This window comes from Hemiscyllium ocellatum, chromosome 1 (assembly GCF_020745735.1).
Source record: "Hemiscyllium ocellatum isolate sHemOce1 chromosome 1, sHemOce1.pat.X.cur, whole genome shotgun sequence".
NCBI classification, from domain to species: Eukaryota; Metazoa; Chordata; class Chondrichthyes; order Orectolobiformes; family Hemiscylliidae; genus Hemiscyllium; species Hemiscyllium ocellatum.
In genome coordinates this window covers 104,521,337-104,534,594 of record NC_083401.1, presented here as the reverse complement: position 1 = coordinate 104,534,594, position 13,258 = coordinate 104,521,337, and the positions used below count along the sequence as shown (strand labels likewise).

At 39.2% G+C, this 13,258-nt stretch overlaps 1 protein-coding gene across 1 annotated transcript in view; it reads left to right on the top strand.

Annotated features, from left to right (window-relative positions):
• Nucleotides 1-13,258, top strand: part of LOC132815850 (putative methyltransferase NSUN7) — a 138,090-nt gene that overhangs the window by 44,121 nt on the left and 80,711 nt on the right. Inside the window, exons 3-6 of the mRNA XM_060825204.1 lie at nucleotides 3,769-3,902; nucleotides 8,595-8,747; nucleotides 10,593-10,776; nucleotides 10,930-11,140. Of these exons, the coding sequence (XP_060681187.1) occupies nucleotides 3,769-3,902; nucleotides 8,595-8,747; nucleotides 10,593-10,776; nucleotides 10,930-11,140 (682 nt within the window). The remainder of the gene's footprint in view (nucleotides 1-3,768; nucleotides 3,903-8,594; nucleotides 8,748-10,592; nucleotides 10,777-10,929; nucleotides 11,141-13,258) is intronic.

Genomic DNA, 13,258 nt, shown 5'->3' with positions numbered 1-13,258 from the left:
TTGCATCCGCTGCACCCGATGTGGCCTCCTCTATATTGGGGAGACGGCCGCCTACTGACGGAACGCTTCAGGGAACACCTCTGGGACGCCCGGACCAACCAACCCAACCACCCCGTGGCTCAACACTTTAACTCCCCCTCCCACTCCACCAAGGTCATGCAGGTCCTTGGATTCCTCCATCGCCAGAACATAACAACACGACAGTTGGAGGAAGAACGCCTCATCTTCCGCCTGGGAACCCTCCAACCACAAGGGATGAACTCAGATTTCTCCAATTTCCTCATTTCCCCTCCCCCCACCTTGTCTCAGTCGATTCCCTCGAACTCAGCACCGCCTTCCTAACCTGCAATTTTCTTCCTGACTTCTCTGCCCCCACCCCACTCCGGCCTATCACCCTCACCTTGACCTCCTTCCACCTATCACATCTCCATCGCCCCTCCTCCAAGTCCCTCCTCCCTACCTTTTATCTTAGCCTGCTGGACACACTTTCCCCATTCCTGATGAAGGGCTTGTGCCCGAAACGTCGATTCTCCTGTTCTTTGGATGCTGCCTGACCTGCTGCGCTTTAACCAGCAACACGTTTTCAGCTCTGTCTCCAGCATCTGCAGACCTCACTTTTTACTCGAAGACCACATATAGAGTACTATGTGCAGGTTTGAGTCCCATATCTCCGGAAGGATGTGCTGGCCTTGGTGTGTGTTCAGAAGAGGCTCATGAGAATTGTGCCAAGAATGAAAAGCTTAACATATGAGCTATGTTTGAGGACTCTAGGTCTTTAGGATGGGGGGGCGGAATCTTACTGAAACATTTAGAATACTGAATGGCCTAGGTAGAGATGATGTTGGGAAGATGTTTCCATTGGTAGGAGAGACCAGGACCAGAGGCATAACCTCAGTAAAGGGAAGACCTTTAGAACGGAGAAGTTTCTTCAGCCAGAGAGTGGTGAATCTATGGAATTTATTGCCACAGAAGGCTATGGAGGCCAAGTTATTGAGTATATTTAAGACTGAGATAGATATGTCCTTGAGTATCAAGGATTACAGGGAGAAAGCAGGAGAATGGGTTTGAGAAATGTCTCCGCCATAATTGAATGGTAAAGCAGACTCGATGGGCTGAATGGCCTAATTTCTGATCCTGTGTCTTGTGGTCTTGTGAATGGCTGACCTGTTTTGAGGGGAAGACTGGTCTATTCCTGCTTCGAGTTTGTTTTTGAGAAACAAGGGTAGCATAACTCAACCACCACATATAAGTTCCCTTAAAGTCAGATACAATCCTGACTTGGAACTATATCTCTGTTACTTCCTCATCAAAGTTCTGGAGTTCCCTCTCTAACAAAACTGTGGGTGCACCTATATTGCACTGACTACAATCGTTCAAAATGATGGCTCACTAGCATCTTCGCAAGGGCAATGAGAGGTCAGTGCCGATACTGACTTTTTCAACTATGCTCTCATCCCATGAAAGAATTTAAAAAAAACCCTCCAATTCTGATGTGTCTGCCACTGCCACTTACCCTCCGAATACTTTTGCAATTTGATGCCTCTCCCTCATAGTCACCCATACAAAATGCACTTCATCCTTTGAATAAACTCATACCATTACAATAACTTATAGACCTGTTCCTTCCTTCACTGCAGAAAAGAGCACAGAGCACTAGGGAGAGGGATAAAATCGGAGGTGGTCCTCCACAGATGTCCAAGCTAACAGCAGAGGAGGAAGCATTGGTGATCAGTGACATTTTGACATTCCTGGCGATCTGAGGTGGGTCCTATGAGGTACCTGGTGACAGAATCTGTGGCCCACAAATCATACAAAGATGTCATACTGATTTGATTTCAACAGTGAGTGAAATATGATGACCTTCATAAAAATAGGCAATATTCTTACCTCTTCTCACTTGCTGAAAATGTCCTGCCCCCTACTTCCTCCCCTTCCAACCAGTGAGTAGTCCACATGCTGCTGTCAATCTCTGGCAATGTCTTCCCAAACACAGAATCAGTCTCATCTAGGATTTTGATTCAGTGATGTGGAAGTAACAGATATAGTTGCAAGTCAGGATTGTGTCTAACTTGATGGGGAACTTGCAAGTGGTGGTCCCATGCATCTTTCGGAAGGATGTTTCCATGCTTCAAATCCAGAGATCATATGCTAAAAATATCTCAACCATCAAAACAGAGTTATGAGCAGTCTATCTCCACCTTTGCACAAGCTGCAGGTGTTGCATCACATCGGAGCAATGGGAAAAGAAAGCAGGAAACTTTGTACGTACAGAATGGTGTATGCATGGTTCTATGAGAAAATATGTTTTGAATTTTTTGCAGTTTGATACCTCTCCTGGTTTTTAGTAGAGCTGTATAAAATGTATTAATTTCTATTACTTCCCTGTCTTACACTTCTTGGCTGTTGATTGATAAATCAATTATATACCTTTTAACTTGTTTGATATTGAATGGGAAAAGCCTGAGTTAATAGGAACTTGTGGGTGTATGTGGATGGTCATTGGCAGTCGATTGTTTGCAGGACTGCTTTGTGTCATTATTTGAGTTGTTGGGCTTTATAGGCTCTGATTCTAATGGATGGCATCAGTCAATTTGAAGCAGCTATCATTGTTTCCGAGCACCGCTCCTGAGGTATACAACCAGGTCTGAATAGGTTAGAGAATTTTTATTGCTGAACAACAAAAGCATCATGGCAACCACTGTATTGAAAATTTCACTGCATTTTTCCCACTCTAGATTACCATGTGCATGTAAATCAGTAAGAGGAATTTAAAATCAATAAAGAATACTCAAAGTTTAACAATACGTGCCATTCTGATTCTGAATGCTATTATTTCTTAAGAACTTCACAGCAGTTACGAAGAACTGAGTACACATCTGCAGTTGAATCTTCCTGTGATTGCAATTTAGATATGCATTGAAGTGACCGCCCTTTCAGTCTATGAATACTTGTGGTTGATCAGCAATTGATAATGCCCTGCCTCTGTGGGAAGTTGGCCAGAGCTGAAAACTTGAGTGTCTTCTTCTACTGAGTGGTGGTCTCATGAGTGTTTGTCAGGTAACTGCTGGCTCTGCCCAAAAAAAATCCTGAGTATGTCTCTGGAAGGATCCAGAGGCAAAAGAAATTGAGGAAAATGACCACTTTGGAAACTAGTGGTAACCATTGGCTGGCTGGCGCATCAGAGTGAAGGCTTTCTTCTCAGAGGCAGCAGATGTCTAGTCAAGGAGATTCCATATCTACTTGTACAATCTGTGGCATGTGTATTCCTTGCTGCTTGCTTTACCGCTCTGCTTATGTTCTGTCTGCTACTCCTACTGGCTATTTTACTTAGGTCTGAATTCCAATTTCAGGCAGCTAAGGTATTCACTTTATTGTGATCTGGAAAGCTTTCAAAATATACAAACCAAGCTCTCAGTAACTGTGAACCCGTGCCTACTAGAAGATGAGAAAACAGTAATTACTAAGCATTTATTGCTATATTTTCATGAGTCTCTCAGCCCTCAAATGGCCACCCAGCTACTGATGAACTAATGATCTCTCTAGAATGGGATGTTGAGCAGCCCTTGATTTGACCCAAAATGAAATCATTATTCTTACTGTTGTTCTTGTTATCATTGTAGGCACCAAACATAGCACAAGCAAGAATAATATACGAAACATGCTGAACTTCAGCTGGCAAATGTTTAACGTTTTAAAGTATCAGTAAAGCTTTTTTGTTATCCTGATTTGTGATCATGATTTGTATTTATTTTCTTATTTTTCTCCCAGTCTCTTGATTCAACAAGTCTGGTGGTTATTATGCTATATGATTACCAAGATCGTAAATTCCAACCAAGAACCATCTCTGAAGCAGAGGAGAATGTAATACCAGTAGTTAGAAAAGTAGAAAAAAGCCTTTGCAGGTATGTAAAGTGAAAATTTCTGGAATATTTACTGAATTTTGGTAATCAAGTTAGTAAACTTGTGTTTTAGATTAATAATAGGAGAATGTAACTCCATTGGTAAGTAGTGCTGAAGTTGGACACCCCCAATCTCATTTCATTATTGCAGAAAAGGAGTATTTTTAAATCATCTTCCTTTGAGGAATTACTGAAAACTTTAAATTCCCTTCACCTGGTGTTGATATACTGTGATGACATAATCAAAGAAATTGAGGCTAGACGAAACTGTCTAGACATTCTTGCAATTCCGTTAACTTTTGACTAACTGCTGGCAAACATGATCCAGGAATTAGTGCCCTGGGTATTCAGATTTTCATTCTGGAGGAAGGGGCATGATGGGAGTGGAGCATATTGATCCTGGAAAGAGCACTGAAGGAAGTGAAACCAAGTCATCAGAAATGCCTGCCTTGGTGCTCTGGGACTTGGTCCCAGCCACAGCAGAATAAGAAACAAAAAACAAGCTTCATCCCGCACAATTGCTGTACCTCACCCCTGTTAGTGTATGTTGCATCATGCTTGCCACCCATTCACCCTGGCTTGTTAGCCGTTCCATATTAATCCATGGTCCTTTACTCATTCCACGGCCCTATATAGACCATATGCCAAATTAGTGCTAACTCATGCCAAAATGCCCTGCTATCACCACATTTTGGCCTTGTATCCTCCATGCCGACATATCTATTACCAATGGATAGATCTTGAAATCCATGCAAAGGTGAAATGAGAGGAAGTTCTAAGTGTTGGTGTTTTTTAAAAAAACTTACATTTATGAAAATCCATTCACTACAACTAACTTCTTTCAACCATTTAATCCTTTCTTAAAAACAAGCATTCATACTCTTTGGTCCATTTTAAAGACTTTACAAGCACTTAAGAAATCACTGTTGGACTGTGATAATGATAGTTTGTAAAATGCATTTCAAATCCTTCATTAACAGCCCTTGGGATTATGCCAACAGATACAGAGTGAAATAGCAAGCACGGGTGATTTTTTACAATGCAGACAGTATTTTTCAAATATTACTAATGGCAAGCCAATTAAATTCCTTGACAGCTTGATAAGGTCTCTTGATATCATCCCTGACCACTTTCTTGTCTGCTTCCTTAATAATGCAACAGCACCAATAAATTTATCTACTGTTTACTCGCGTTCATTACCACTTTTAAAAATTCTATAGCACAACTTACTTCTCCTGAAGGTTTCCATAGACCTCTTCAAAAGGATACCCTGCCTTTCAAGAGAACTCTGGCAGATTTAAACCTTTCCTTCATGGGTCTGAAATGGATCAAGATCCAAACTGTGTTTTGGAAATTCCACGAAGTGGATCTGACTGAAGATAATTTTGCTTTTGCATATATTGTTGCCCATGTAAGTCATGGATATGCAAAATACCACTATTAGTTTGCAGGCCATTATTTTGATATTTGCTCAGAAATGACCAGTGTACTGAGATGTTCTAGGTTAATTTTGTAAGACAAAGCATACAACATTGAACTAGAGGTGATAATTTACTATCCACAGAACAACCATCTTTGTTTAAATATTTCTATGGTAATTTATTCTTCATAAAATAACATTAAAATGACATTGTTGCCTATTGCACTGAATGTATTTTTAGGGCTATGGGGTCAGGCTACCAATAGGAAATGCAACACCAGTCAAATTTCACTTTCATGTTTAATCAGGTACCTTGATTTTGTGAAGAACAAGGATATTCCTATCTTCATCTTTGCTTCATTGAAAAGCAAAGTATTTGTTTTGAAAAGTTATTATTTAAATTTCTTAAGTCACATTCTGTCTTAAAGTTACATTGTGTGCGATAGTGATATAGGTACAGTAATGCTCTTCTTAACTAGGAATGCCTTTAAACTGCATGGCCACAGAAGCAGACATACTTCAGTCTTTATTTAAGGAATAAAAATTTTGTATTAATTGTGTTGCTTTGTGACTTTAATTGTGATTTAAAAAAAAAAATTTCTTAGTTAATTTTGTTTTAGTTTAACTGAAGAGTTTGTATCTTAAAGGGAGAAAATTGCTTAAAAATGTAAAGTATACAACTGCATAATCAATTCCCTTCAAAATCTTAAAATCTGCAATTAAATCAACTGTTCCATTCCAGGGAATACAAGCCTAATTTCTGTACTCTGTCCTCATGGTTGGATTTTTGGCAACCTGGTAACAATTTCTAAGAAGATTTGTAGCTCAGATTGTAAGTGTGCTCACTGAGCTCGAAGGTTTATTTTTAAATGTTGCGTCACCATGCTAGGTGACATCTTCAGTGAGCCTCCGGTGTTATGATGCACTGGTGTGATGTCCCACTTTCTATTTGTCATTTCTGGTTCTTTTTCTCGGGATGACAGATGGGGTTGAAATCGAAGCATTTATTAATGGAATTCTTCGAATTCCCATGCATGTCTCTGTTTAGCTTGTCCTACGATGGATGTGTTGTCCCAGTCAAAGTGGTGTCCTCCCTCGTCTATGTAAGGATACTAGTGATAGTGTGTCATGTCTTTTTGTGGTTAGTTGGTGTTCATATATCCTGGTGGCTAGTTTTTTTGTCTCTTTGTTGAATTTAGTGTTTATTACAATCTTTATGTAGTATTTTGCAAATGGCATTCATTTTGCTGGTTGTATAGGCTCCTTTTGGTTCAGTTAGCTGCTTTTTTTAGTATATTGGTAGGTTTGTGGGCTACCATGATGCCAAACGGTCTGAGTAGTCTGGAAGTTATTTCAGAGACATCTTTGTAGGGTAAAGTAGTTAGGGTTTCTGGGCACGTTTTGTCTGCTTGTTTGGGTTTGTTGTTGAGAAATTGGCAGACTGGGTTTATTAGGTACCTGTTCTTTCTGAATATGTTGTATAGATAGTTTTCTTTAGCTGTTCATAGTTCCTGGATGCTGCAGTGTGTTGTGGCTCATTGATATAATGTCCTGATACAGCTCCATTTGTGGGTATTGGGATGATTTGTTTCTGTAGTTAATCAGCAAAACAAATGTCATTTACAAATTACCATGCAAGGACTGTAACAAATACTGCATTGGAGAAACAGGCAGAAAACTAGCCACTAGGATACATGAACACCAACTAGCCACCCAAAAGATATGACCCACTCTCACTAGTATCATACAGACGAGGAAGGACACCACTTTGACTGGGACAACACATCCATTGTAGGATAAGCTGAACAGAGGCACTCACGGGAATTTCTAAAGGCGAGGCATTCTAACCAGAACTCGATCAATAAACACATTGATTTGGATCTCATTTACCATCCTCTGAGAAAAAGGACAGGGAATGATATCATCACCTACCTTAAGAGACCAAGGCACACATAATAGAAAATGGGACATAACACCAGCGCTTCATCAGAGGCTCACTGATGATGTTACCTAGTATGCTGATGAAACGTCTGAAAACAAACCTTCTAGCTCAGCGAGCAACCTGATCCTGGTAATATTCTGGTGAATTTATGATGCATTCTGTCCAAGACTAGGGTGTGGTCTAGTACACTGAACTATACTCTGTACTCCAGGCATGACCTAACCAGAACTGCTTATAGCCGTACCAGCATTTTTTCCTTTTTATATTATTGCCTTCTAGTGAGCTATGTGAGCATTCCATAATCCCTTGAGGATAACATATCAGAAACCAGGTTTATAGTTCAAACAAAAATTAACAATTTTTAAAATTAATTCTGTTACTTCAGAACAAAACTGAACAAGGTAATGCAGTTAATATCTACAACTTAAACCTCATCTTCCTTGAACATAGCCTCCACTCTCTCATGAACAGACACATACAGTCAGGGGATAAATTAAAAGAAAAATAGAAGTTGGCCAGTTCACTTAAGCAGTTTCAACGATGTATAGTATTGCATGCACATCAGATTGTATTTTGTTTGCTTTCTGAAGATACTATGCAATGCCAAACGGTTTCTGGTAGGTTCCAAGGAATATTCACTTATTTTTTACAACTGTGATTCTATTCTTGAACTGTCAATAAATCGATAATGGGAGGATAACTAGAGAGTAACCAAAACTAATCCTAGCAGCTGTCACAGCCAGAGCCATTTTTGTCTAAAAACACAGCTCAAACCAATTCAAACTTTAGTTTCTCTTCATATGTTTGCCAACATTCTGTTTCTTAAACTAGTCAGCATTAGTAATCCCTGTGATGACCTCTGTTAACATTCAGACTTTTGTCAGCCTTAAGTATAATTCATCTACAAAGTTTAATCAACCTGCAATTATTTTCCCATGACAGGTCCCATAAATAAACTTAAGTTTATTTGGTCTTTCTTGCTTTTTGAAACAAACTGCTGCTCACAGTCCAAAGGTCACTTTCAATTCACACCTCACTGTTCCAACCAAAAATTGGGGAAAAAATACACCAAGGGTATGTGAAGAATGGAAGTGCTGAAAGGACTGGAGTTATAAAACTGCATAATGCTGAAAGTCATACTGAAAGAAATTGCAGTGGTAGGCTGGGGTTCAAATGAGGAAGGATTTGAAGACATGCATTTTAAATTTAGTATCGAGTATGGGTATTTGGAGAAGCTGCATTCTGAGTAAATGTGGTAACTCTTTTGAGAGAAACCACATCTTTTCATTGTGGTTTTTAAAAAACTAACATGATATATTCCCTTTTTATATAGCTTTAAAACAAAACTTGCAGCCGCACTTGCTCGATGCCGGATTAAAAATGATGCAATCTCCATCGATTTAATTCTTCCAGAATCTGTTAGAAATCAGGAACGTCGAGCTTCTTTTTTGCCACTCTATGCCTGGATAAATGTTTTAAAGACAAGGTAATCAGTTTAAAAAAAATCTCTATTTCACGCTTAACATTACACAACATAGTTATGTTTTACTGGTGGGAAATTAGTGTGATTCAAATTTGCTAGCAGTACCACTTCATCAAAATATACATGGTAGTATCAAAAGTGTGGTTAGTTAATAGCGTTTTATTTTAGCAGCCAAAGTCTTAAACTTTACCTGACAGACAAAATTTTCATAGTTACTGTGAATTAGCAAACTCACAAAACATTTATAATCATATTTGTACTTTTCTTGCAATAATATTATAAATAATTTAAATTAAATTTTCATCAAAAACTTTACAGATCGAAATGTTGTAATTCTTTTAAAGCTATTCATGGGGAGAAAGAAATTTATCGTTATAAGTAGAATTTTTTTGGTGAATCTGGCTTACTGATAGTCATAAAATATGAAAGTCTAATTGGAAACTGTTTTCTCCTGAGTTGAAACAACTGCTTTGACTAGTAATGGTCTCTATCATTTATTATAATATTTCCTTGAAATATGCCTGTTATAATTTCAGTAATTATAATTGAAGAAAACAGCTTCCTAAGTATCAGTGTGGTTCCATTCCTTGTTTATGATTCAAATTTTGTAGCAAAACTTAACTGCTGTTCTTCTAGTCTAAATTTGTGTGATGGCATGCCAATTGGAGTTAGACTGTGTAGAAACTCTGGAAGGTGTGGACTGTTAATATCATCATCATCACCTTTATCTATAGAATCAATACTGATGTCATTCTCCTGAGAGCTTTTCTAAACGTCCGGTTATTCAAATCTAATGTTTTTTTTTGAGAAAGAAAAGCTTTCATATAAGTTATATTGAGTAATTCTCCATGCCATTTTGCCACACTTACCCAATTCCATTATATCAACAACTCTACTCATTCTTCTCCCTTATGTCATTTCCATCTTATTGCATTCTAAGCTTCTGATGCTATTTTGTGCCTTCCATTCCCATTCTTCTCTTGCCACCTCTCTAATGGCATTCCAACTTTCGCAGACCTAGGTTTGATTTCAGTCTTTGGTATCTACATTCTCTCTATGGCTGCATGGGCTTCCTTTGGGTGCACCAGTTCCCTCCCATAGTCCAAAGATTTGCAGGTCAGGTGGATTGGCCATGGTATATTGCCTAGGAGAAAGTGAGGACTGCAGATGCTGGAGATCAGAGTCGAAAAGCATGGTGCTGGAAAACACAGCACATCAGGCAGCATACGTGGAGCGGGAGAATCAACATTTTGGGTGTAAACTCTTCTTCAGGAATTCCTGTTGCCTGACCTGCTGTGCTTATCCAGTGCCACACTTTTCAACCAAGTTATATTTCCCTGCTGTGTCCAGCGTATTGTAGGTTAGGTGGGTTAGCTATGATAAATGTGGGGTTATGGTGATAGTGTTGGAGTGTGGGATGCCCTTCAGAGGGGCTTGGGCCGAATAGCCTCTATCTGCAGTACAGGGATTCTATGTTTCTCACCTGCTGTGAAGCTATCATTGAGCTCTCCTTTCCTTTTGGTTATTTATTTTTCCCCCAAACTGTTCATACCATGTTGACACATGCGAAGCTGCAATGTGCCGCTGTGAGCATCAGTAGCGCCCATCAAATAAACCCACCAACAGACATACCTTTTATACTGACCAAATGAAACAGCCTACACAGACAAGAATTGATTATTATTATTGGACCAATACTGATGGTGTTCCAGACTATTTTGACTGGTGGATACCAATAGTATGTAAATGGAGAATCAGAGAAATGGTTTCTCATATTGACATTGCTACTGCACCTGAAACTGTTGACTGGTTAAAACTGCTGATTGTCGTTACATTGTGATTGGACAGCCTTGAAGAAGTAACCAATTTACTGGAGAGAGAGGGCTTTACAAAGGTGAAATGTCCTCAGCAACTTGAGGGTCTGACTTTCTGTGAGGATCGACACTGCCAAGATGTGTTACTTTTTCCAACCCATCTAACTGCTAAGCTTTATGAAATGGAACTTGTCACCAGTTACAAGATGGTAATTCAGGTAAATAGAAGAATTCACAGCACCTCAAATTAGAAAGTAATATACAATTCCACATTTCTCAAGAATTTCTGAACCATATTTTAAATTAAGGAAATTTTGTCGTTTTTTAACAGAAGAAAGTGATAATTTCTAGTATCCTCCTTCTTCCTCCAGGATAAAGGTCGAAGCCTTGCTCCACACTCAGTGAAGGTCTTAATGAACATGGATGACGATATCGTTGTTACTAATGCAGGTTCACGGTTGACTGTTGCTCATATGTCCACTCTAATTAGCCAGAACACATCCAAAGTCTTTGTTTGCGGGGTGAAAACAGAATTGCAACAACTTGAACTGAAGAGCCTATTTGAAAAAATGGGCTGTAAAAGTGCGTGATTAAATGCTTAACTATTCAGTATCTGTACTTTAGCTGACAGCTTAGAGATTATTATATGAGTATAAATAAATTCTTTGTAAAATACTAAAGCATATTTTTTATGATCTTTGAAAAGGCCAATAGAATGTTAAATATTTTCATATGAATGAACAGAAAAAGTAAATTCAATTATTTTTATCTGGGTCTCTTCAACTTTGCAACGTTTACAGTGGCTTAAAGTTAAGTACTGTATAGGCTTCAATTAAAAACAATATTCTACTTTGTGAATTAACAAAGCTGACTGTGTACATCTGAGTTTTATATTGCTCAGTAAGAATAATGGAGTAGTTATGGTGGGAATTTTAACTTTTCAAACATAGACCGGGACTACCATAGTATTAAGGGCTGAGATGGAGAGGAAATTAAGTGTGTACAAAAAATTTTTCTGATTCCGTACCTGCTAGAGAAGGTGCAAAATGAGATCTACTCTTGGGAACTAAGGAGGGCAGGTGATTGAGTTGTCAGTGGGGGAACACGTTCGGGCAAGTGACCATAATTGTATTAGTTTTAAAATAGTGATTGAAAAGGGTAGACCTGATCTAAAAGTTGAAGTTCTAAATTGGAGGAAAGCTAATTTTGACAGTATTAGGCAAGAACTTTCAAAAGCTGCTTGGGGCAGATGTTCACAGTTGGAGGGATGGCTGGAAAATGGGAAGCCTTCAGAATGAGGTAATGAGAGTCCAGAGACTATATATTCCAGTTAGGGTGAAAGGAAAGGCTGTTAGGTGTAGAGAAAGTGGATGACTATAGAAATTTTGAGATTTTGATTAGGAAAAAGAAGGAAGCATGTGTCAGGTATAGACAGGATCGATCGAGAGAATCCTTAGAGTATAAAGGCAGTGGGAGTATACTTTAGAGGGAAATCGGGAGGGCAAAAAAGAAACATGAGATAGCTTTGGCAAATAGAATTAAGGAGAATCCAAAGGGATTTTATAAATACGTTAAGGACAAAAGAGTAACTAGGCAGAGAATAGGGCCCTTCAAAGATCAGCAAGGCAGCCTGTATGTGGAGCCACAGGAGATGGGAGAGATACTAAACAAGTATTTTGCATCAGTGTTGGATGTCTTGAAATGCATAAAAGTGGATAAACAACCCTGGTCTGGTACTGGGGATATCCGAGAACTCTGTGGGAAGCTAGGGAAATGATTACTGGGCCCCTTGCTGAGATATTTGTATCATTGATCGTCTCAGGTGAGGCGCTGGAAGACTGGAAGTTGGCTAACGTGGTACCACTATTTATGAAAGATGTTAAGCAGAAGCCAGGGAACCATAAACCACTGAACCTGACATCGGTGTTGGGCATGTTGTTGGAGGAAATCCTGAGGGGCAGGATTTACCTGCATTTGGAAAGGCAGGGACTGATTAGGGAGAGTCAGCAATGCTTTATGCATGGGAAATCATGTCTCACGAAGTTGATTGAGTTTTTTGGAGAAGTAACAGAGATGATTGACGGCAGAGTGATAGATGTGATCTAAATGGACTTCAGTAAGGTGTTTGACAAGGTTCTCCATGGGAGACTGGTTAGCAAGGTCAGATTTCATAGAATACAGGAAGAAGTAGCCATTTGGCTACAGAATTGGCTCGAAGGTAGAAGACAGGGTGGTGGTAGAGGATTGCTTTTCAGACTGGAGACCTGTGACCAGTGGAGTGCCACAAGAATTGGTGCTGTTTCCACTGCTTTTCATAATTTTATGTAAATGATTTGGATGTGAACTTTGGAGGTATAGATAGTCAGTTTGCAGATGACACCAAAATCGGAGGTGTAGTGGACAGCGAAGAAGATTACCTCAGATTACAATGGGATCTTGATCTTATGGGCTGAGGAGTATCAGATGGAGTTTAATTTAGAGAAATGCAAAGTGCTGCATTTTGGAAAAACAAACCAGAGCAGGACTTATGCACTTAATGGTAAGGTCCTGGGGAGTGTTGCTGAACAAAGAGACCTTGGTCTGCAGGTTCATTGTTCCTTGAAAGTAGAATACCAGGTAGATAGGATAGTGAAGATGATGTTTGGTATGCTTTCTTTTATTGGTCAAAGTATTGAGTACAGGAGTTGGGAGGTCATGTTG